The 22,016-nt window shown below is 54.4% G+C and overlaps 11 protein-coding genes across 11 annotated transcripts; 5 read left to right on the plus strand and 6 right to left on the minus strand.

Moving 5' to 3' along the window:
* Positions 1 to 29: 29 nt before the first annotated feature.
* VTN00DRAFT_6155 (uncharacterized protein) lies at positions 30 to 1,989 on the minus strand (the record flags this gene model as incomplete). The annotated part of the gene is made up of 2 exons (XM_069432760.1): positions 30 to 156; positions 221 to 1,989. The coding sequence occupies 2 exons, from the start codon at positions 1,987 to 1,989 to the stop codon at positions 30 to 32; spliced, it is 1,896 nt and encodes a 631-aa protein (XP_069288587.1).
* A 694-nt stretch (positions 1,990 to 2,683) lies between these two features.
* On the minus strand, positions 2,684 to 3,695 carry VTN00DRAFT_6156 (uncharacterized protein; the record flags this gene model as incomplete). Its single annotated transcript, XM_069432761.1, has 2 exons — positions 2,684 to 3,292; positions 3,429 to 3,695. 2 exons carry the CDS (start codon positions 3,693 to 3,695, stop codon positions 2,684 to 2,686), a joined length of 876 nt encoding a protein of 291 aa, XP_069288588.1.
* Positions 3,696 to 3,931: 236 nt separating this feature from the next.
* VTN00DRAFT_6157 (uncharacterized protein) lies at positions 3,932 to 5,062 on the minus strand (the record flags this gene model as incomplete). The annotated part of the gene is made up of 3 exons (XM_069432762.1): positions 3,932 to 4,380; positions 4,755 to 4,819; positions 4,902 to 5,062. The coding sequence occupies 3 exons, from the start codon at positions 5,060 to 5,062 to the stop codon at positions 3,932 to 3,934; spliced, it is 675 nt and encodes a 224-aa protein (XP_069288589.1).
* A 484-nt stretch (positions 5,063 to 5,546) lies between these two features.
* VTN00DRAFT_6158 (uncharacterized protein) lies at positions 5,547 to 6,964 on the minus strand (the record flags this gene model as incomplete). Its single annotated transcript, XM_069432763.1, has 2 exons — positions 5,547 to 6,533; positions 6,623 to 6,964. 2 exons carry the CDS (start codon positions 6,962 to 6,964, stop codon positions 5,547 to 5,549), a joined length of 1,329 nt encoding a protein of 442 aa, XP_069288590.1.
* An 874-nt stretch (positions 6,965 to 7,838) lies between these two features.
* Positions 7,839 to 8,718, minus strand: VTN00DRAFT_6159 (uncharacterized protein; the record flags this gene model as incomplete). The annotated part of the gene is made up of 3 exons (XM_069432764.1): positions 7,839 to 8,013; positions 8,078 to 8,382; positions 8,458 to 8,718. 3 exons carry the CDS (start codon positions 8,716 to 8,718, stop codon positions 7,839 to 7,841), a joined length of 741 nt encoding a protein of 246 aa, XP_069288591.1.
* A 32-nt stretch (positions 8,719 to 8,750) lies between these two features.
* On the minus strand, positions 8,751 to 9,565 carry VTN00DRAFT_6160 (uncharacterized protein; the record flags this gene model as incomplete). Its single annotated transcript, XM_069432766.1, has 4 exons — positions 8,751 to 8,924; positions 9,072 to 9,081; positions 9,146 to 9,336; positions 9,473 to 9,565. The coding sequence occupies 4 exons, from the start codon at positions 9,563 to 9,565 to the stop codon at positions 8,751 to 8,753; spliced, it is 468 nt and encodes a 155-aa protein (XP_069288592.1).
* Positions 9,566 to 9,616: 51 nt separating this feature from the next.
* Positions 9,617 to 11,173, plus strand: VTN00DRAFT_6161 (uncharacterized protein; the record flags this gene model as incomplete). Its single annotated transcript, XM_069432767.1, has 4 exons — positions 9,617 to 9,619; positions 9,680 to 9,742; positions 9,806 to 10,865; positions 10,923 to 11,173. 4 exons carry the CDS (start codon positions 9,617 to 9,619, stop codon positions 11,171 to 11,173), a joined length of 1,377 nt encoding a protein of 458 aa, XP_069288593.1.
* Positions 11,174 to 11,765: 592 nt separating this feature from the next.
* On the plus strand, positions 11,766 to 13,565 carry VTN00DRAFT_6162 (uncharacterized protein; the record flags this gene model as incomplete). Its single annotated transcript, XM_069432768.1, has 1 exon — positions 11,766 to 13,565. The coding sequence occupies one exon, from the start codon at positions 11,766 to 11,768 to the stop codon at positions 13,563 to 13,565; it is 1,800 nt and encodes a 599-aa protein (XP_069288594.1).
* Positions 13,566 to 13,780: 215 nt separating this feature from the next.
* On the plus strand, positions 13,781 to 14,047 carry VTN00DRAFT_6163 (uncharacterized protein; the record flags this gene model as incomplete). The annotated part of the gene is made up of 1 exon (XM_069432769.1): positions 13,781 to 14,047. The coding sequence occupies one exon, from the start codon at positions 13,781 to 13,783 to the stop codon at positions 14,045 to 14,047; it is 267 nt and encodes an 88-aa protein (XP_069288595.1).
* Positions 14,048 to 14,526: 479 nt separating this feature from the next.
* On the plus strand, positions 14,527 to 17,095 carry VTN00DRAFT_6164 (uncharacterized protein; the record flags this gene model as incomplete). Its single annotated transcript, XM_069432770.1, has 2 exons — positions 14,527 to 15,547; positions 15,606 to 17,095. 2 exons carry the CDS (start codon positions 14,527 to 14,529, stop codon positions 17,093 to 17,095), a joined length of 2,511 nt encoding a protein of 836 aa, XP_069288596.1.
* A 1,155-nt stretch (positions 17,096 to 18,250) lies between these two features.
* Positions 18,251 to 21,505, plus strand: VTN00DRAFT_6165 (uncharacterized protein; the record flags this gene model as incomplete). The annotated part of the gene is made up of 11 exons (XM_069432771.1): positions 18,251 to 18,485; positions 18,639 to 18,731; positions 18,830 to 18,937; positions 19,039 to 19,115; positions 19,175 to 19,282; positions 19,368 to 19,546; positions 19,619 to 19,687; positions 19,749 to 19,964; positions 20,016 to 20,313; positions 20,378 to 20,616; positions 20,716 to 21,505. The coding sequence occupies 11 exons, from the start codon at positions 18,251 to 18,253 to the stop codon at positions 21,503 to 21,505; spliced, it is 2,412 nt and encodes an 803-aa protein (XP_069288597.1).
* Positions 21,506 to 22,016: the final 511 nt, after the last annotated feature.

Below are 22,016 nucleotides of genomic sequence, written 5' to 3' on the forward strand. Positions count from 1 at the left end.
CGTTCAGGAGGCGAGTGCCGCCATTTAGTTTAGACCTGGCCGGCAGAAATCATCTTCTTCCGCAGGTAGTTCTTGTACTCTCCGATGGTGCCGTCCCACCGGCGGATGGTCTTGTTCTCACAGACCATGATGTCCTTGGCAATCTTGTCGAGCAATCTACAGACCAGTCAGCACAACACAAGTTCCACAGGAATGAGAGAGATGGTGTTTCCAAACTTACCTGAAGTCGTGCGACACGACAACGACACCACCGCTGAAGGCGTTGATGGCATCGGCCAAACTGTCGATGGTGGCGATATCCAGACCGTTGGTAGGCTCGTCCAGCAGAATCATGTTGGGAGCCTCGATGGCCAGCAGGGCGAAAACGATACGGCTCTTCTGACCCTCGGACAGGGTTCCCATCAGGGCAGTCTGGGCGTCACCGGACAGACCGTAGCGACCGAGCTGCTGACGCCAGTACTGGTAGTCCTGGCTCTTGTGGCCGAACTTGTCACGGACAAAGTCGAGAGCGGACTTGGTCAGGTCGAGCTGCTCCGCGGAGTGCTGGCTGTACATGCCCAGCTTCAAGTGGGTGTGGCGGGTGACACGGCCGCCGATCGGGGTCAGCTTGCCGGTCATCAGGCGGAGCAGAGTCGACTTGCCGACACCGTTGGGGCCGACGAGAGCGGTACGGGAGTCCATGTCGACACCGAAGTCGAGGTGCTCGTACAGGGCGTCCTCCCACTTGCCGGAGTACGAGAAGGTGACATCGTCGAAGGACAGCACAGGTGGCGGCAGCTTCTCGACCTCGGCGAAGCGGAAGGTGAAGACCTTGTCCGGAATAACGGGCTGGATGAAACCTTCGGCCTCCATCTTGTCCAGGATCTTCTGGCGGGACTTGGCCTGTCTGACCAGGTTGGCGTAGGTACCGGCAGAGGCGATGAACTTCTTGATGTGGGCAATTTCCTCCTGCTGCTTGTGATACGCCTTCATCTGGTTCGTCTCGTTCTCGGTACGGGTCTTGTGGTACGAGTCGTAGTTACCACCGTAGTAGGTCAGCTTCTGCAGACGCATGTCGATCATGTTGGTGCAGACACCGTTCAGGAAGTCCATGGAGTGGGAGACCAGGACAAGGGTGCGGTCCCACTTCTTGAGGTACTCCTCAAGCCACACACAGGCCTCGAGGTCCAAGTGAGCGGTCGGGTCGTCCAGCAGCAGCAGAGACGGCTTGACGAACAGGGCCTTGCCCAGAGCCACACGCATACGCCAACCACCAGACATGTCCTTGGTCTTCTTCTCGAGGGTGTACTTGTTGAATCCCAGACCAGTCAGGATCTGAGAAGCACGGGTGTGGAAGGTCGACGGGTCCATGGTCTCCATGCGCTCGTAGAGGTCCTCCAGGATCGGGCTCTCGGGGCCCTCCTTCTCCAGGATCTCCTCCGCGAGCTTGTCCAGACGCTCCATCTCGTTCTCGGCCTCCTTGATAACCCACTCCAGAGCACCCAATTCGCTAGGCGGGGCACCCTCGTTGAGCAGGTAGATGTCGATGTGGTCGGGGATGGGGAACTCGCGCTTGTCGATGGCCTTGAGCAGGGTGGACTTTCCACAGCCGTTCTCACCCAGCAGACCATAGCGACGGCCGTAGTTGAGCTCGAGGGTGGTGTCGGTGAACAGGACCTTGCCGTGGAACACGAGGGAGGCCGAAGTGATCTTGACGTCGCGGGACGAAGCCATGGAGGAGAGGACACCGGTGGTGACACGGTCCGACAGACCGTGCTTGTCCATCTGGGCGGTCAGCTTGTCGACCTCCTTCATCTTCTCGGAGGTGGTCGCGGGCTGGTCCTCCTGGGGGAGGGGGTTGCCGTCGGCATCAAGCAGGGGCGCAGGCTCGCCGCCCTCCGCCTGGGCCTGGGCTTCCTTCTTCTTGGAAGCCAGCCGCGAGGGCTTCTTCTTGTCGCCACCTTCGGCGGCACGCTTGGCCTGGCGGGCAGCCTTGGACGCGGATACCATGTTGGGCACTATGTGCAGAGGAGGATGAAGGGAGAAAAGGTGGTGCGTGAGAACGTCGGAGAGAAAAAAAGTCTGGACGGTGGATCGAAGGCGGGGTGGAAACGAGGAAAAACGGAGCGGGCTGAAAACCTCGAGTGGGGTCCCTTGTGAAGCCTTATCGATAGAAAACGGCAGACAGCCCTAGCGGGATGTGAAGAGAGAAAACGAAGAAGGAAAGGAACAGGGCAACGCAGGGGATATAAATAAGGCAGAAAGACAGACCCAGGAGACGCCCGAGAGCCTTCCGATGCCTGTCTGATGGGGATGGAAGACAGGAAGAGGAAGAAGAAGAAGTGTGTGTTGTGGGGAGTGGAGAGAGGACGAGGGTTGAGATGGAGGCGGCGAACTGAGCCCGAGTTGAAATTTCGCGGTGGTTGGCGGTGGGCCGCCGTGCGCGCGCTGACTGGCCGAGAGACGTCACCGCCGCGCACGTGAAGTGGCGAGTTGGCAACGTCCTGTTGGCGCTGCCGGCAGGGCAGGAGAGGGTGCTGAGTGTCTACCGCTATGTACGTGTCTGAGAGATGCCCTGGACGCTGTCTATGAACGCTATCTATTAAGTGTTGATGCTCGCAGCTATCATGTACGGCTGTCTAGTAGGAGCTATATCGTATTTATCGTCCCAGCGAATCATCAGTCAAGAATAAGTAAACATCCATCACAACCGATTGCTGAGGCTCTCCAGCAGCTGCTTCTCCTCGCTCGACAGATACACGTCCTCCGGCACCTGCAGCAGCCCCCGTCGGATCAGAATCTGCGGTCCGTCCTCCGTCACACTCTGGCCCTCGAGCGAGGGCGTCGGGGACGGTGTAAACCTCTTGCCCTCGGCCTCACCAGCACCGCTGCTCGTTCTCTCCACGTCTGGGCGTCTCCGCTTCGTCAGCTCCTCTGGCGTCCACCAGTAGACCGGGAACCGCCGCTGGATGTTGTTCAATATCAGAGCGGCGGCGAGCATGAGGCCCGCGCCCAGCATCATGATGGGGATGAGAAACCACCCCAGCGCCAGAGCGCTCTTGTCCACCGCCGCCAGCAGAGCCGTGGCGCCCGCGGGCGGATGCACCGTCTTGGTCATGATCATGACCGCCGTGGCGGCCGCGCAGGCCAGGGAGCCCGACAGCCAGCGGAGGTCCTCGGCCCGCGGGCTCATCGCGAAGAGCTTCGCGATGCCGACTCCGATGATCGACGAGAAGATCTGGCCAAGGACAGCGCACCGGGGCTGGGCCAGAGGGGACTCGATGGCGCAGAATTCCAGCACGGCCGCAGCTCCCTGTTGAAACATACCATGAGCAGGTGTCCAGCGAGCAGACAGCACTGTCGAGAAGCCAATGGCCAAACCACAGGAAGGGGAGAGAAGAAGAGACGCAAGCAGGGGCATCAGATCGGACACATCAAGGCGAACTCACAAAACTGGCCACGATAAGGGGCGCTCCATGGTCACGGAAGGATGGGATATGGCTCGACACGCCTTCGATGAGGGACACCCCACAGAAAATGCCGATGAACGCCCAGAAGGCGATGAGGACGTTGCCCAGGGCCTTGGGCGGGGTCTTCCGGTATCCAAAAAAGTGGGCGATGGGATAGGGAATCCATCGCCATGGCGGGGGCGGGATCAGGAGATTCAGGAACCGATCAATGTCGATGTTCCAGGAGAGAGGATCGGAGAGAGACATGGGGAGGGCGGTCCAGGGGAAAAAGGAAGACGAGGTTCAATGGGCTGCGAAAGAGGGCATTTTTTTTTCGGGGTATGACACAGAGAGTGGAGATGATATAAGAGAACAGGAAACACGCAGGCTTCTACCAGGAAGTCTGAGGGAGAGAGCGTCCAGGCCGTTCCTTGCTTTTAAGACCCGGAAGATCAAGCAGTCGACGAGATCTGGAAGCCGGAGAGAAAGTCACCTAAGAGGGGTCAGGTTTCCGTTCCCGGCGCATCCAGGCTCTCCGCGGGCAGGACGGCAAACTCCCGCGCCTTCATCGTAACAGGGGCAAGATATCTCCGCGGACCGAGCCTGATTTGCAGCGTACTTAAGGCATCCGCCGATCCTCCGCAGCGCGGCCCTTGAGCCTTTGAGGATGTCGCGGGAGAGCAGCCAGTCATCTTGCTTGGTGTTTGGTAACAGAAACTCCAGAAGCAGTTTAGGGCCCGGCGGACAGGCGGCTCTGGTCGGCGAGAGGGATCGAGAGGGATCATCGCTCCATCCTGATCTTCTATATCTATATACGAGATCCATCGTGATGGAAACAAACTGTAGTGCCATCTTAACCTCCGGACACTGTCCCCCTGGCCCGATGCCAAGGGCGTCGCCCAAGTGGTGACGTCGCCTGGCCGCGAGCTAGCCGCCAATCCGGGGTACCGCGCTGCCAATCACAGCCTGGCATAATACAACCACCTCATTTGCCTGCCCAGGTATCTAGGCAGTATTATCGACATCAATTCGAATACGGACCACGATCCAACGCCGCTGGCTGAGACTTGCTTTCCATCATAGGCATCACGTCGCAAGGATGCCATTTCCATATATATATATATATAGCCACAACAGCCACCAAATGTGTCATGCATGATAGAGACGATTGCGGCGAAATTCGGAAGCGTAGACCCTGATTCAGGGCGAGACACATGACTCGGACATGCTCTTTGTTCAGCAGACAAAGACAACGCCCAAGATCAGGGCTCCCCCGGTCACGGCAGACAATTAAGCGAGGCAACATACAGAGAGACAAAGACATACACGTATAATCCACTTTCATTATTCCCTGGTAGCAGTAACGGAAGCCAAAAGGCATGCATGCTCCACTGGTCAACATGACAGGTTGCCTTGCCTGTCTTGTCTGCCTTTTACCCAACTTCCAGGACAGGGCAAGGCAAGTCACCTCACCTCACAACTCGAAGCCCCAGGTTCAGGTTCGGGTTCCGGTTCGAATCCTCGGCTCCCGGGAGATTTTCAAATCCAATGGCCACATCTGACTTCACTTGGTTCGGCCACGACCAGGGCATCACCGCCTGGCTAACTTCCTTTCCTGACTGGGAATACGGCATATCGACGGTAAGGGGGCGGAGTCGGTTTCGATAATGGCCTTCGACAAATCTGGGGGCGACTGAATTTATTTGCACAAACTCAAGAGCGATTTAATTAGGTTATGACTGAGGAATCTGATATCGATCTTTTTTTTTCTTTTTTTTTTACCGTTTCCCTTCCATTGAACGCCTGCAGGGTCCTTAATTAAATTAATAATCTCCGGACTTTGACTGCCAAAATTTGATACAAGTAAATATAGTACAGATGATAAGAACTGATATAAAAGAAAAGAAAAGAAAGAGGATGTTTTGATCAACCCGCTTTGTTGCTTCTTTTTCAACTTTTCAGATGTGTTTCCGTTCACCGAAATTAAAATTGAAAACACTCTCTTGCCAATTCGCTGTACAATGCAGCAACTATTTCTATCATGACCCAACCAGAAAAAGGAGAAGAACAAAAAAGAAAGAAAGATTTGGGGAGAAAAAAAGGCAGATTCTGCTAACCCTACCCCTTCGCACCATCCTCACCGCCAGTCCCCTCCTTCGCCCGCTGCGCGACCAACTCCCCACCAAACAGCTCCCGGGCCTCCCTCTCCCTCCGCTCCCGCTCCAGCTTTCGCTTCTTCGCCGCACGCTCCTGCTCACTCTCGGATATACCCTCGCCCGGCGCCGCAGCGGGGGCGGCAGCAGACGCATTGCCGCCCGAATCCCGTTTCTGCGCGCGCCCCTTGCCGAAGGCGTTGCTCTTCTCCGGGTCCTGGCACTGCCGGAGCTTCTTGGCGATACGTCTGAGCGCCTTCATCTTCTCCGGGTCCGACGCCATCGGCTTGTACGACTCCAGCAGTTTGGAGCAGTCGGCCAGCGTGGTCAGAAGTTTGTGGCGCAGCAGTGAGAGCGGGTTCGTCGAGTCGACGTTCGTGGCTTCGGCGATGGGGCCGACTTTGATGCCGATGTAGAATTCGGCGAGAGGCTTATCGGCGAGGAGGAAGGCGGAGAGCCAGATCTGAGACGGGGTATAGAGGAAGTAGGCGTCTGTCATTTGGGCGGCGTGTTTGAGGATCTCGCGGGTGGTGTGGTGCGCTCTGGCGATGCGGTCTATGATCGATGAGGGCTGTCTGTCTGCCCCGGGGACTGGTGCTATCGAGTGCAATGCGCGCTTCAGACTTTCAGGCGTCTGCCCTGGATGGTGAGGGCCTGGTTGGCCATTCCCTTGTGCGATGGCCTGCAGTTCCATGACGCCGCCTTCCAGGCCGCGGAAGGGGTGGCGCACGTCGAACGTAAACCGCAGGCCCTGGGTAAGCGTGAACTCCGGAGCGATGACCTCGTCGGCATCCGGCTCACCGGGGACTCCTGCTGCGAATTTCTGTAGCGGCATATGGTAGTTGTCTGTCTTCGTCGCGAGGAAGAGGGCGCACGCCATTATGGATTTCGGAGGGTAGGTCATGACCGAGTTTGTGAGGTAGAAGCGGCGGAGGTACTGGATTGCCGTTGCCTGGGAATGGCAATTAGATCGGATATTCCTGTAGCAAAGGAATCGTAATAAGGAAGAGCGATATCCTCCGAAAACAAGGCTAAACGTACCCTCACCGTCGTCGGCAACGGCTCCTTATACATACCCCCGAGCTCCAGAGTCTGTTCACAGTAATACTGAACAAGCTCGAGCTCTTCCTCCGGTGTCAGACATTCAACCTCCTTTTCTGAACCCGCCTCAGGCTTCCCTTCCGCATCGCTAGGAGTAGGCGTCGGAGTCCCCGTCGCGGACGGTGTGTTGGACTGGACGGCTGCCTTTGCCCGTCGCTGCGCAGCGCGGACACGTTCACTGGCGATCGCATTGGTGTTTGCACGTATGGAGTTTAATGATTCCCTGGTGAAGGACCAGAGTCGGTACTGCGAGGAGGAGCGATAGAAGTCGTCTTCGATCATCGTTGTACGCGATGCGGCTCGGAGGCCGCTGTCTGCGCCTTTTAAAAACTCGCTTCGGTTGTCTGTCAGTGAAAGGAGCGCTTTCCAGAGGCAGTTAGTCTGTCACTCGAAAGACGAGTAACTGGCATAGCTCATCGTTTCATCCTCTTGTCTTTGTAATGCTCTGGAGTAGAGATCCAAAGTGTCTCCTGCGCAAAGGCGGAGAGGCCAAGGTCCGGGTGGCAGAAGATCCACCGAGAAGCGCGCTTATCGATACGGGACCCGACTCGGAGCTTAGTTGGAGCTCTATCGCCCACCTCCTCCACCTGAACCGCAAGCGATGAAGGCTTCTTCTTTACTAAGTCATGTCTAGAATAAGGTTGACAAGCGATAATATGGGAATATACCAGGTAGTAGAGGGATGAAAAATGGCAGGTGTAAGAAGTAGACTGAATGGTCCGCTTGTCTCCTGGTCCACGCTAAGGAATTTTATATACCTTTGTGCGTCAAGTTTGTCGCATTACCGGCTGCAGTAGGATCAGATAGTATGCCTAAGTGAACTACATAAGAGATGTCATAGAAGGCTAAAATTCCAGTGTCCTACTAATGACCCGCGTATGATAATTTATATCGCCTGCTGGCAACCATGGGAAATTACCAAACTACGTTCTCAATTGTTCGTAGAACTAATTATCACGAGCACCAACACGTTAAATCACATCAAGGTAAAAAGCAGACAAACCATAAGAGATGAGACACTCGCAGTTCTGTCGCTCGAAAAACGCCACAATAGACATCATTAATTGTTCGCCAGGCACCATATGCTCAGCCAGTTCCCGTCAATCCGTTCAACAAAGTCACCAAATATTCCCATGCAATTACGTAACTGCGTTAATCATGGCTCGCCCAGAAGGCGTGCGGTAATGTCGCCCATGTATGCCTCCTCGAGCTCGTAGTCCTCCCCACCCATGCGATCTATTCCGACGTACTTGAAGGCGGCCACTACACGATCGACATCGAAACCCATGCTGCAGAATCGGTCAATAAGGTCTTTGTTATATCCCTCATACCTGCAGGTCGAGCGTTAGCAAAAGCAATATCCCCAGAGATCCCGGAAATTTAATTGTGTCATACGCGGCGAGTTCATCACGCTCCGCCTCCTCCTTGGCCTTAAGCTCTTGCTGCCTCATCGACTCAGCCGTGGCTCCTCCGCTGCTTTCCCCGATCTGGATCTTGGGAGCCCCTGCATAGATGATAGCCCACTGTCTCGCGACACGGTCGAATTCCTTGGGGTTCCGAAGGAGCATGTTGGCGACTTCCGCATCCTGCGGGTCCTTTGGCTCGGGAGTGCTAAGCAGAGACTGGAGAGATAGCAGTGCAGACTTTATGGTCAGAACAGGCGACCAGGCAGTCGAAAGGGTATCGAGGCAGATGGCACCCTGTCATACAATCAGCGATCACTCTCTTCCCCGAGTCCCCCACATTACCGGGCACAGGGCCAGTGTCCGGCTTACCGTTTGGCTGCTGACATTAGGATGCCAGACTTTGGTCTCGAATTTCATTACCGGCGGACGAAACGGATATTCGGGTGGTATTCTAATGTCGATTTTGTAGGTTCCATTCTCGTAGGGGGTGCCTGGGGGTCCACGGAAGGTACCCCGCAAGTGGGTGAGGTCGTCCCCACCACCCACAGGTTCAGCTGTAATCTGCGAATGGGTGTCCGCATGAATATCAGCGATCTCCTTTGCGATACGGCGCGCACGGTTGGAAGCCATGGTGACAGAAGTGCTTGGTCGAGTCGCGGATGTTAAGGAGGTTGGAGTCGATATCGACGTCCAGGGAGGAGGACACTGCCAGAAGATAGTAGTTGAACAGCAGAATGTATCAATATATTGGCGTTGTTGAGGGAACAGCTGAGGGTATGGAAGGCAGAAACGCTAAGCGCTGGGGCTGAGGCAGGCTGCGACCCCAGACTTTCAGACTAAACGTTGAGCTCTATGGTTAGTGGGGACATAGCAAGAGGCATACGGATCGCAGGATGCGGATATTATTTCTTATTCGAATTGGAAAATGAGATCGCCGGAGTAGAAGCTACCAGAATAAAGATTGGGCAGGGAAAACCAATTACCTTGGTAAAGCTGCGGTGGGACAGCGGTAAGCGCTATATCTCGAGAGCTCTTCTGAGTCACAACGAGGATGTACTATGACTGCGACAGAAGAGCGAAGGACGCAGAACTAGCCACTGAAACAGTGAAGCATAAAATTCGACAAGCGATATAGAGGTGGGGAGGGGCAGTGACAGAGGAAGAAGGATGTTTCCGGCGCTTGGCAGCCAAGGTGAGCTGGCGAGGGCGAGGGCGACGGTGATAAGCGGGCTGTTGGAGTTCGCCGGGCTGCGGATAAGCAGAGTGACGCAGCCTGATCGCGCCCAGCTTGACGTGGAGTCCGCCGAGAGGAGATGCAGCGACGGTCACATGACCGCGCCCGGAGGCGAGGGCGACAACGACGACTTCACCTGGAGCTTCTGACCAGACAGACACCTCCCACCAGCTCTGACGACCACCCCGACGCGGTTCTCCGGTTATCCCAGAGACTGTTTCTCGTGCTCTTGGGACTATCCATTTTTGGTTTTTGCATCGCTTTTGTTGTTTCTAGAGTTCAAGCTCTTACACGATGGTACGATGCTGTCCTCTCTGGCTGCTTAGCAACCAACATGCTTACCACATCTGGCAATAGGGTAATCAACAATCTAATATTTCGGGGGGCCCAGGCGGGGAGAAGGATGAGAAGGACAAGAAGGTACGCAGATAGACAAGCGCCTCCCGTCCTCGAGAGTGTCATCTAACACAGCTCGCTGTGTAGGAGAAGAGGCCCAAGTACGAAGCGCCCCCGACTACCCGCGTTGGACGCAAGAAGCGCAAGGTTGCCGGTCCCAATGCCGCCTCTAAGATGCCCCCTATCTTCCCGACATCGAGATGTAAATTACGATACCTACGAATGCAGCGAGTCCACGATCACCTGCTGCTAGAGGAAGAGTACGTTGAGAACCAGGAGCGCATCCGCAAGGCCAAGGCCCAGGCTACCGCGCCCCCCTCCACTGGTGACTTGGAGTCTCTGGACAGAAATGCGGATGAGAGAAGCCGCGTGGATGACATGAGAGGCAGCCCTATGGGTGTGGGTAACCTGGAGGAGATGATCGATGACGACCATGCTATCGTTTCGAGTGCAACCGGGCCCGAGTACTACGTTTCCATCATGTCCTTTGTCGACAAGGACCTGCTGGAACCTGGTGCCAGTATCCTGCTGCATCACAAGTCCGTGTCGGTTGTCGGTGTCCTAACGGACGACACAGACCCACTGGTCTCTGTGATGAAGCTCGACAAAGCACCTACCGAGTCCTATGCAGATATTGGTGGTTTGGAGTCGCAGATCCAGGAAGTCAGGGAAGCTGTCGAGCTGCCCCTGCTTCACCCGGAGCTGTATGAGGAAATGGGCATCAAACCGCCAAAGGGTGTCATTCTGTACGGTAGTCCAGGAACAGGAAAGACACTGCTCGCCAAGGCTGTTGCCAACCAGACGAGCGCCACTTTCCTTCGTATCGTTGGTAGTGAGCTGATTCAGAAGTACCTGGGAGATGGTCCCCGTCTAGTACGGCAGATCTTCCAGGTCGCCGCCGAGCATGCCCCTTCGATCGTCTTCATCGACGAGATCGACGCCATTGGTACCAAGCGGTACGAGTCGACCTCTGGCGGCGAGCGTGAGATCCAGCGGACTATGCTTGAACTTCTGAACCAGCTTGATGGATTTGATGACCGTGGTGACGTCAAGGTTATCATGGCTACCAACAAGATTGAGTCTCTCGACCCCGCTCTGATTAGACCTGGTCGTATTGACCGCAAGATTCTCTTTGAGAACCCAGATCGTAAGTGTAGATGTCCAGTCTATTTGAAAGAATCCACGAAGGCTAACGGTCTCTCAGAAAACACCAAGAAGAAGATCTTCACGCTCCACACTGGAAAGATGTCTCTTGGCGACGACGTCGATTTGGACGAGTTCATCAGCCAGAAGGACGATCTGTCCGGAGCGGATATCAAGGCTATCTGCACAGAGGCCGGTCTGATGGCGCTCCGTGAGCGGAGAATGAAGGTGCAGATGGCAGACTTCAGGGCTGCTAGAGAACGTGTTATGAAGACTAAACAGGAGAACGAGCCGGAAGGACTGTATTTGTGATCTTGCTACGGGACTTGCCTGGCTAGGATTTAGACCTGTTACGCATTAGAATTTCACGTCTTGTATTCCAATAGCTATATCAATGCCATCAAAGACGACCGGCTATTTGACGAATCACAATCCAGCGGAGGCGCAGACATAGTGCGCAATATTATGAAATCTCACTGTTTTTGTGTATATGGAGATATTGCTGCACCGAACTGAGCTTGGACGGAACGGTCCCCACTGCTATTGGATCGTATGACGCTGTTACTGAGACATGGGTAGTCAGACCAAGGTATCGCTGCGTAGCTCATCACAACTTCTAGATCATGAAAGGCCTCTATTTGAATTGACTTTGATAAATTCACTGACGAGATCCTTATTTGTTCAACTTATTGCTTCGAAGTATCCACTTCAATCGACCCAGGTTTATCTGTATGAGGTGTTTGCCAAGGCCACTATCATCTATCATTGGTGCTTAGTACAGCCCCGTCGGAATTCGGTCTCCCGAGCCCCGATGCAAACACTGCAAACACAACCGCCATTTCTCGATAACATGTCTTTGCTTTTGCATCTCCGGAGCTTGGACAACAGATAATCAACCACAACAATGGACGGCTTCGACGAAGAGGCCTTCAAAAAGTTCTTCCCGACTTCCTTCGGGAAGCAGACCAAGGGCACAGATGTCAGCGCCCAGATTGACCGCACCAAGCGCGCCGATGTCGCCGTGAAGCCGCGGCAGGTGTCGCGCGAACCTGGTGGTGGCGAAGATGACGCTCGTGTCAAGAAAGAGGAGGATGAAGAGGAGGAGAAGATTGCGGTCGCTGATAAGGAGGCTTGCGATAGAGATGATGATGATGACGATTCAGATGATGACGATGATGAGGACGATGAGGACGAATTCCCAGTCTCGCATGAGCTCGTGCTCAAGACGCACGAGCGCGCCGTGACGACCATCACCGTCGACTCGGCCGGATCGCGCCTGATCACGGGTTCCACGGACTGCACGCTCAAGCTGCACGATTTTGCGTCCATGACGCCGACCACGCTGCGCGCGTTCAAGTCGATCGATCCCACCGCGAAGAAGCAGTCCGCGGCGCAGGAGACGCATGCTGTCCATCATGTCGAATTCAATCCCATCTCGCCGAGTCAGATCCTGGTCGTTGCGGCGACGCCGCAGCCGAGGATTCTCAGCCGCGACGGTGATGTGCTTACGGAGTTCGTGAAGGGTGATATGTATCTGAGGGATATGCACAATACCAAGGGCCATGTGTCTGAAGTTACGAGCGGCACGTGGAGTCCTACTGACTACGATATCTGTGTCACTGCGGGGACGGACAGCACGGTGCGGATATGGGATGTTAATGTGGGCAGGTCGCAGAAGGAGGTGATTGTGCACAAATCAAGGATTGCGGGATCGGCTGGAAGGACTAAGATGACGGCCGTTGCCTGGGGATCTCCCATGCAGGGAGGACCCAATGTGCTCGTCGCTGCTGCGCTTGACGGTAGTCTGCTGATGTGGAGTGGTAACGGTCCATTTACCAGGCCGAGTGCTGAGATCAGGGATGCGCACACGAGGGACACTTGGACGAGCGGGTTGGACATCAGCTCGGATGGGAGGCTCGTTGTCACGAGAGGCGGTGATGATACCATCAAGCTCTGGGACACGAGGAAGTTCAAGCAGCCCATCACGACCGTCGCGCATCCTTCGAGCTCGGAGCGTTATCCAACGGCGAACATCAAGTTCTCGCCGACGTCGGCAAACATCATCACGGGCTCGGAAACCGGCCATCTCCACATTCTCAATCCAGCAACGTTGAAACCGGAGCTCGTTACCCCTGTCACTCCCGGCTCACCGCTTATCACTGTCCAGTGGCACGAGAAGCTGAACCAGATCCTGACTGGCTCCGCCAATGCGGAGACTCACGTCCTCTACAACCCGAATATGTCCACCAAAGGCGCCGCCTTGGTCATGTCCAAGGCCCCCAAACGGCGTCACATCGACGACGACCCGAATCTCACCATGGACCTGTCGCAGGGTCTGTCCGGCGACTCCGTTGTCGTTGGCGCCAACGGCAAGCCGCAGTCCACTGCCGCCACCTGGTCCGCACGGCACCCTACCATCGGTCTCACGGCCTCTGGTCGCTCGCGCGACCCTCGTCGTCCACACCTGCCGGCGCAGACGCCCTTCGCCAAGTCGCAGCCCGATGAGAAGCACATCCGTGAGAACATCCCGCTCAGCTCCATGCGGGATGAAGACCCTCGTGAGGCACTTCTCAAGTACGCTGAGAAGGCGGAGAAGGAGCCGCTGTTCACCAACGCGTGGAAGCACACGCAGCCCAAACCCATCTTTGCGGAGATCAGTGACGAGGAGGACCAGGGGCCGGAGAACAAGAAGGTGAAGCGGTGATCATCTTTTTTTGTATACTTCGTAGTTTTGATGCTCATCTCATATCTTGTTGTGTCTGCCTGTTGTCTTTGTTTGTTTAGCTGGATGGTGGACGGCGTCGAGGCGTCTTGTGTATATACCGAACGATCCCAATGGATCCAGATGAAGATCGATAGATACCCCGAATACAAGATTGAGGCTCTACGGAGTAAGAATCCGCATCTTGTCTCTCGACGATGACGTTCGCCTCCAGCGGCTCCGGGCCGGCGTTGATCTTCCCGGGCCCGCAGCGCCCAGCGATCGCCAGCCAATGCCAGCGCCGTGATAGCGCGCCCGTAGCCTCTGTCCCGAGCCCGAAGTCCGCGCGAACCCAACCACCGCTGCGGAGCGACCATGCGCTGGCCGCTGAGCTGCTCCTCTTCCCATTCCACCCCGACCTGCATCCCGATTTCCTCTCTGCCTCTTTAACGCTACCGTTCCTCCTGCGGCAGTCGGGCTTCTGAACACTTTATTAGCTGGGACGGCTGAGTTGCACGAGATACAACCCCCGATTCTGCCTGGTTTGAGACCTGCCCCGGGCCCGACATTGGGAAGCCCTCTCGGTTGACGCAAGGAAGGAAACGCGACCAGGGAACCCGGGACCATGATGCCGCTACTATCAGCCAGAGGTTGAACATCGAGGTCTATCATCAGGCAGGTAGAGAAAGAGGAGGGCTGAACTCCCGTATACCAGTGGAAGACAGAGAGAACAGGAGGGGAAGTCATCTGTTCAGGCTCAGCTACGCCTCCACGCCGATCTTCACGCGTATTCTACCGTTGTGGAGGTGTGCATGTGGACCGTAACAAAGTATATCGCGGTCACGATCGTACGGTACATACCATCCGTCGCACACATCGCTGGTCCTCTTCTTCTTCTCCCCCTCTTCTCCTTTTCCCCTTCGGAACCCGTCCATTCTCCCGTCTGGCGTCCCGCCTCGACTGAATGGATTACACGCGGGAAGCCTCAGCAGCTGGTCTGCTCACCGCTCTCGTCTCCTCTGCCTTCGTCCCTGGACCGACGACCATACCTTCGTTGTCTTCTCCTTACGGCTTCACCTCATCCGCGTACCATCAGACCCCCTTTGCCCCGGGACCCGATCCGGTCCAGAGTCCTGGCGTTGGTGATGGCGGGCATAATGGCGACTCCGGAGGAAGGTCGTGGTCTCCGCTGATCGGCATCATCACGGCTCTTATCGGGAATGTGCTGATTTCTTTTGCGCTCAATATCCAGCGCTACGCGCATCTCCGGATCGAGCGGGAATATGAGAGTGAGAAGGTGCGGCTGGGGTTGAGGAGAGGGGCGAGTTGGAGGCGGAATGCGCAGGGTGGGATGTCGTCGAGTTATGGGACCTTGTCCCCTTTGGAGGGTGATTCCAATTCTGAGGATGCAGCGGAATCAGACCGCAACGGACGAGAGTATCGGTACCGAGACAGAGACAGCATCGATGGTGATGATGAGCTGGGGTCGGGTCACCACGGCCGGCTACAGCAGTCGTTCTTATCCGACCAGACTCTAAGGCCTGCGGAGAAGGTCCCGAGCAGTGGGTATCGCAAATCTTACCTTCGCTCGCCGTACTGGTGGGCTGGTATCGTGCTGATGACCATCGGCGAGGCGGGGAACTTTTTAGCCTACGGGTTTGCGCCTGCATCCATTGTCTCTCCCTTGGGTGTCGTTGCACTGGTGTCTAACTGCGTTATTGCGCCGATCATGTTGAAAGAGAGGTTCCGCAAGCGGGATTTCTTGGGTGTGGTGGTTGCGATTGCTGGAACGGTCGTCGTGATTCTCAGCGCTAATTCATCGGAGACCAAGATTGGACCGCATGATATCTGGGTTATGATCACGAGATGGGAGTTTGAGCTCTATCTGGGTCTCACCGCAGCTTTGATTGTTACTCTGATGTGGTTTAGTGGGAAATACGGTTCTCGGACAATTCTTATTGATGTTGGTCTCGTTGGGTTATTTGGTATGTGAACGTCGGAAGCCTCTTGGCCATCTAGACTGAGCTAATCATTGATCGATAGGCGGTTATACTGCTCTCTCAACCAAGGGTGTTGCCTCTCTGCTGTCGTTTACCTTGTGGCACGTCATTACCTTTCCAATCACTTATGTCCTGGTGGCTGTTCTTGTTTTCAGCGCCTTGATGCAGATCCGATACATCAACCGTGCTCTTCAGCGTTTCGACTCTACGCAAGTCATTCCCACGCAATTTGTCTTATTTACACTCTCCGTGATCATCGGTAGTGCTATCCTCTACCGTGACTTCGAGTCTACCACGGCTTCTCAGGCAGGGAAGTTCGTGGGTGGGTGTGCCATGACCTTCTTGGGCGTCTACATGATCACCAGTGGTAGAGTTCGTGCAGACGATGAATCTTCAATTTCAATTGATGACGAGGAAGAAGCTATCGGCTTACTAGATGGTGAAAGGTATCGTGACAGTATCGATTTACCCCCTCCCGAGGTCAACCGGAGGGGGCAGAAGCCGGCGCAAACAGCGCTCATAGAGCAAGAGGGACCACAGTCGCCTCGCGGTTCATTGCTCAGCGACGACTTCGATGACAATGACGACGAGCTACACACACCCAGAGGCGGTCGTTCGCCCTCTCGGTTCTCGCAAGCTGGATCTCTGACAGCTGAGTCTCTCTCTCCGGAGATCCCTTCTTCCCCGGCGCATCCACAGTCTCTTGTGACAAATCCCTGGGCCGCCTCCCAAGAGCGCCTAGTCGACACTCCCGCGTCAGAACGTCAGATTCTCCCTTCTACTCCGCCTAATGAACCTGCAGACGATTTACCTCCGCCCCCAGCAATGCTCCTACGCTTCCCATCCGCCCCTGGCATCAGCGAGTCCGCAGCACCGAACGAGCAAACTTCAAGCAGCCCGCCGCCCGCTCCATCTCCTGCAAGGGATGAGGCCGCTCGAGTCACTGCATCACGACATGGCACAGCTCCGCAGACATCGCCGCAATCCGGCCACCAGCGGAATCGCCTATCGGTCTTCGCTCCCGGCCCGCTTCTCCCTCCGCTCTCAAACAGCCTGAGCGCCGTCGTGGCGGAATCGCTGCGTCGTGGTGAGGGAAGTCCAGGAAAGAACCGGACTAAGCGAAAATCGAGAAAGAGAAAACACTCCGACGCCGCTGCTCTTGCAGAAGATCGATACAGGGACGGCGATGTCGTAGAAACCGAGTACGAGACTGAAGTCAGCGTCGACGACGACCACCGTCGTCATTCTACTGCAATCATATCGACACCGGCATCGACGAGACTCGGCTCGAGAATCGGCTCTGCAGGGAACGTCTCGAGGGCAGAGGACGACGGCAACCTGGGAAACCAGGACGCCAGAAATGGCGATGACGCCAAACTCACCCGGCTCCGTAGTCTCAGCGACTCATGGGGCGGCGGCCTGGCCTGGCTAAACGGCACCTTCCGCAGGTCGAACAAGAGACGAAGAGGAGGCTTTTTATCTATTTCTCACTCGAGAAATGAACTGCATGATGAGCATCGGGCTAGGGAGTAATAACATAACACTTAGAGAGCCAGAGCCAGAAAACGAGGAGGATGTGTGCCGGCTCCTTCGGATTCGTAGATACATCTCATTTCTTCCTTTTTGACCCTTGTCTTTTTTACTTGTAATCGGATCGGGTGTGGCTGTATCGTGTTAATGTTCGATCTTGTTTCATATTGGCTAGGAAGGCTAGGTATAGTATAGTACAGCCGGGTTGAGGTTCGTGTATATGTATATGTTTTCTTTTTAATGTCAGGGTACATTTAATATCATAGTACTATAACATGATCTTGATAGATAGAAGTCATTATGTTTTCGCTTATATATAAACTTTCTGTTCAGATAGTAATAGGTGGTGTTGTATATCAGAAGCAGGGCGATTGGACAAAGTTGGTTACATACGGAGGTGGTCAGGAGTCACAATCTATGTTCCCAGTCGAGCAAGACCACCACCTCTCAATTTATCCGTGACCCCACACCGGCTTTATTGAAGCTGGACACTAGTTCACGCTTGCCGGCCAATTGCAGTTCCCAAAGCCCGTGAACCTCTCTGTGGTTGCATCGATAGGTGGAAAAAGATCAAGGATGCTCGTGCTCGTCTCGTCTCTTTCCTAAGCAGGAAACTTGGACGGATAACATGGAAGATTTACTTACTACCTAGTTCCTTGACTTGTGTCTGGGGTTTTTCTTTCATGTGCTGCTCGTCGCTTTTACCTGGGTATTTTGTCTAGTATGATTGCTGCTAGTAGTATGCGAGGGTTGGGATATCTTCTAATAATCTCCAGGGCTTCTTCTTTGTCCAAACTGCAGACTATACAGTGTCCCAGGTACGATTTGGTCATCCTCTCTTCTTCTTTTTCTTTTCCTTGGACCCCGGTCCCTCTTCTGCTCTCTCTCCACTTCTATCTATCCCCCCTGTTCCTATGCCGGCCTTAACGCATGTAACTCAGTAGTTTTTAGACGGTTTTTTTGTCTAGTCTGGCCTGACAACCAATGCGGTGTCGGCTCTCTCTATGTAGAGCTCTTCTTGTCATAAAAATATGGGACCGGGATTAGCCAGTCTGGTGGTTTTCATATCTCTCCATGTGAGTTCTCTGTCGGCTTCCTAGATAGACCCTCTCTCTATTGAAGGGAAGAAAGAAAACTAGGACCCATTCTTTCCTATTTATGGCCCCCCTCCCCGAGGACATAGTATCCAGCATGCTTCCCCACGCGCTACTGCTCCTGCCCCTCTTTACCGTTTCTGCCGTATGTCGCAATACCGTCCGATCCAGCAATGACCATGAAAGAGGAGGAGGGAATATACCTCTGTATAAGGATCCAAGTGTCCCTGTGGATGAGAGAGTCGCGGACCTGCTAGGGAGGATGACGATTGAGGATAAGATGAGTCAGTTGATTCAGGGTATGCGCACATATATATATATACACATATAAACCCGTGAGATTGAAGCCAGGCGGCGCATTTTACCAATTGCCTGTCCTTTGTGACGTTCTTTTGTCACTTGGAAGTTCTATTATTAAAATTTCTTTTTTTTCTGATTATGGCGTTTAACAGGCGACATCGCCAACTGGATGAACACCACATCCGGCGCGTTCAACTACAGCGGCCTCGTGGAGAACATGGAGACGAAGGCCGGGATGTTTTATGGTACGTACGTATCATAAAGCCATCAACAGACTCTGCGTGTCAAGTAGGATGGTACTTGAAATCAAGACTGATTACGCTTTATTTGTTTCTCTATCCAGTCGGATACCCCGTTCCCTGGGACTGGATCGCAACAAACGTGAAACGGGCCCAGGATTATCTTCTCGAGAATACCACTCTGGGTATCCCTGCGCTGGTTCAGACGGAAGGTATGCATTGGGTCCTGTCCTCATGAGCTCCTTGTTCAGGCACTGGACTGTATATACATAGATATATAATACGACTGAAGTCTGATTGATTTGGATTATAGGAATCCACGGCTTCTTGATTGGAAATGCGACGATCTTCAATTCGCCGATTGGGTATGGGTGTTCGTGGAATAGAAAGGTAAGCACCTAACCTAAATCTATCTCAGAAGGGAAGCAAGAGTAACAGGATATGTACAGCTAGTTGAAAAGATGGCGCAGATAATCGGCCAGGAAGCCCGCGCTCTCGGGGTCAATCAGCTTTTCGCACCCGTTTCAGATCTTGCGAGGGAGTTACGGTTCGGTAGAGTAAGTCCTATTTACATCCTGTCAAGGATATACCTTCTCATCAGTCAGTAGAAGTATCTGTCTGACGTTGTTCTACTCTTAAAAGGTCGAAGAAACAACATCTGAAGACCCCTACCTGGCCGGGGAGATCACGTACAGCTACGTCAAGGGGCTGCAGAGTACGAACGTCTCCGCGACAGTCAAGCATTTCGTGGGCTTCAGCATGCCAGAGCAAGGGCTCAATACTGGACCGGTCCATGGAGGGGAGAGGGAACTGCGCACGACGTAGGTCGCCAATGCTCCCCCTGTACTCTTGCTGTGGGCAGACTGACTGATAAGGTCCTGATGTATGTATAGATGGATGCCATCGTTCAAACGAGCCATCATCGACGGCGGAGCGTGGAGTATAATGAGCGCTTACCATTCGTAAGGAACCTCATATCTCGTCATCTACAATCGACCCCGACTACCGGCTGATTCCTGCCAGTTACGACGGGATTCCTGCAGTTGCGGACCATCACACGCTCACAGATATATTGAGAGATGAATGGGGGTACAAGTACTGGGTCACTAGCGATGCAGGGGGGACAGACAGGATTTGCACGGCGTTCAAGCTCTGTCGGAGCAACCCGATAGACTCGGAAGCAGTCGCGCTGAAGGCTCTGCCGGCTGGGAATGATGTTGAGATGGGTGGCGGTTCATTGTAAGCATTTCATAACACAGCATGGATGACATGACTGCTAATCAGCAGCAGCAACTTCAAGACTATCCCGAAGCTCGTCAAGGACGGAAAGCTCGACATGAAGATAGTCGATACAGCCGTCTCGAGGCTCCTAAGAGCAAAGTTCGAGATGGGCCTCTTTGAAAACCCGTACCCAGCTGCGCCCCAGAATGAATGGCATGAACTCATCCACACTCCCGAAGCAACGCAGGTCGCTAGGGAGCTTGATAGAGAATCTATAGTTCTGTTGGAGAACCAGAATAATACCTTACCCCTGAAAAAGAGCGGCAGCATCGCAGTCATAGGCCCGATGGCGCACGGGTTTATGAACGTGAGAAAATCCTCAGATCCCTGACTCGAAATTTTGAATTTGTATAACTTACCAGAATATCTAGTATGGTGACTACGTCGTCTACAAAAGCCAATACCGCGGCGTTACGCCTCTCGACGGTATCAAGGCCGCCGTGGGTGACAAAGCCACCGTCAACTATGCCAAAGGATGCGAGCGCTGGAGCAACGGCCAATCCGGCTTCCCTGGAGCCATCGAAGCAGCGAAGAAGTCAGACGTCGCTATTGTCGTGGTTGGGACGTGGTCAAGGGATCAGAAGGAGTTGTGGGAGGGGTATAACGCAACGTATCAACCCTATCCCCTTCCCTGTTCACAACTATCCAACAGACCCTAAACATCAAAAAGGAACCCAATCCAGCTAAAACACTTTATTATATATCTTAGTACCGGCGAACACGTCGACCTCAACACCCTCACCCTAACCGGCGCCCAAGCCCCTCTGATCAAAGCCATCTCATCCACCGGCGTCCCCACAATCGTCATCCTCTCCTCCGGCAAACCCATCTCCGAGCCCTGGCTCTCCAACTCCACCTCCGCGCTTCTGCAACACTTCTACCCCTCCGAACAAGGCGGCTACGCCCTCGCCGACGTCCTCTTCGGCGACTACAACCCCTCGGGAAAGCTATCAGTCAGCCTCCCCCGCGACGTCGGCTCGTTGCCGGTCTTTTACGATTACTTGAATTCCGGGCGTGCCATCACGGACTCTGGATCTGTTAGCCAGAACGGGACACTGGTATTCGGACACCAGTACGTCCTCAGCTCCCCGACGCCGTGGTACCCGTTCGGATACGGGAAGAGTTACGCGAGTTTCGAGTACGGAGATGTCTCTCTGGACCGGACCACCATCCCCCTCTCCTCCGCCAGCGATGCAGTGGTCACGGTCAGTGTCGACGTACATAACACTTCGCCTGACTATGACGGGACTGAAGTCGTGCAGGTGTATGTCGTCGATGAGGTCGCGAGTGTGGTGGTTCCGAATCGGCAGTTGAAGGGGTTCGAGAAGGTATTTGTCCCCGCGGGGGAGGCGAGGAACGTGAAGGTGCCGATCCGTGTGAAGGATCTGGGGATTTGGGATGAGAGGATGGAGTATATGGTTGAGAAGGGTAGGTTTGCGGTGATGGTGGGGGGAAGTTCGGTGGACGTTAGGGGGGATGTAGGGTTTGAGGTTGTGTAGTTGCTGCCTCTCCCTGCTTGGAATGATGAGGAGGGGAAAGGAAGAAAGAAGATGGATACCTAGTTAGGACCGTTAGGTATATACATACATGTATGTACTGTACATTATGCAGCTTTTCGGACTGCGGGACACAGTGATTCCCGATCATCCATCTCGGACCCGAAGGTACCTAGGTTAGGTACCTAACCTAGCCTACCTAAACGGACCCGACATCGCCGAATTTACGCGTAGTCTTAGAGCCGGCCGGCCCCTTTTTCGCAGTCAATTCAAGACCTGTGGAAACGAACCGAGCACCAATAACAGTGACGGTGAGGCTTTACTCTAGTACGGAGCCGACCTAGGTAATCGGCCAAGAATGAATTCACAAGGGGGGAGGGGGGTAAGGGAAAGGACGCTGTGTTTCGTAGGTACTGTATACTGCGATTCCACTCGGCCCCGAGAACTGCAATATAGAAGAGAAGCTCATGGACTAGGTAGTCCTGTACAGCACAGTACATGATATACCCGCTCA

Source organism: Thermoascus crustaceus, assembly GCF_041956765.1.
Source record: "Thermoascus crustaceus strain CBS 181.67 unplaced genomic scaffold VTN00scaffold_3, whole genome shotgun sequence".
Classification (NCBI taxonomy): Eukaryota; Fungi; Ascomycota; class Eurotiomycetes; order Eurotiales; family Thermoascaceae; genus Thermoascus; species Thermoascus crustaceus.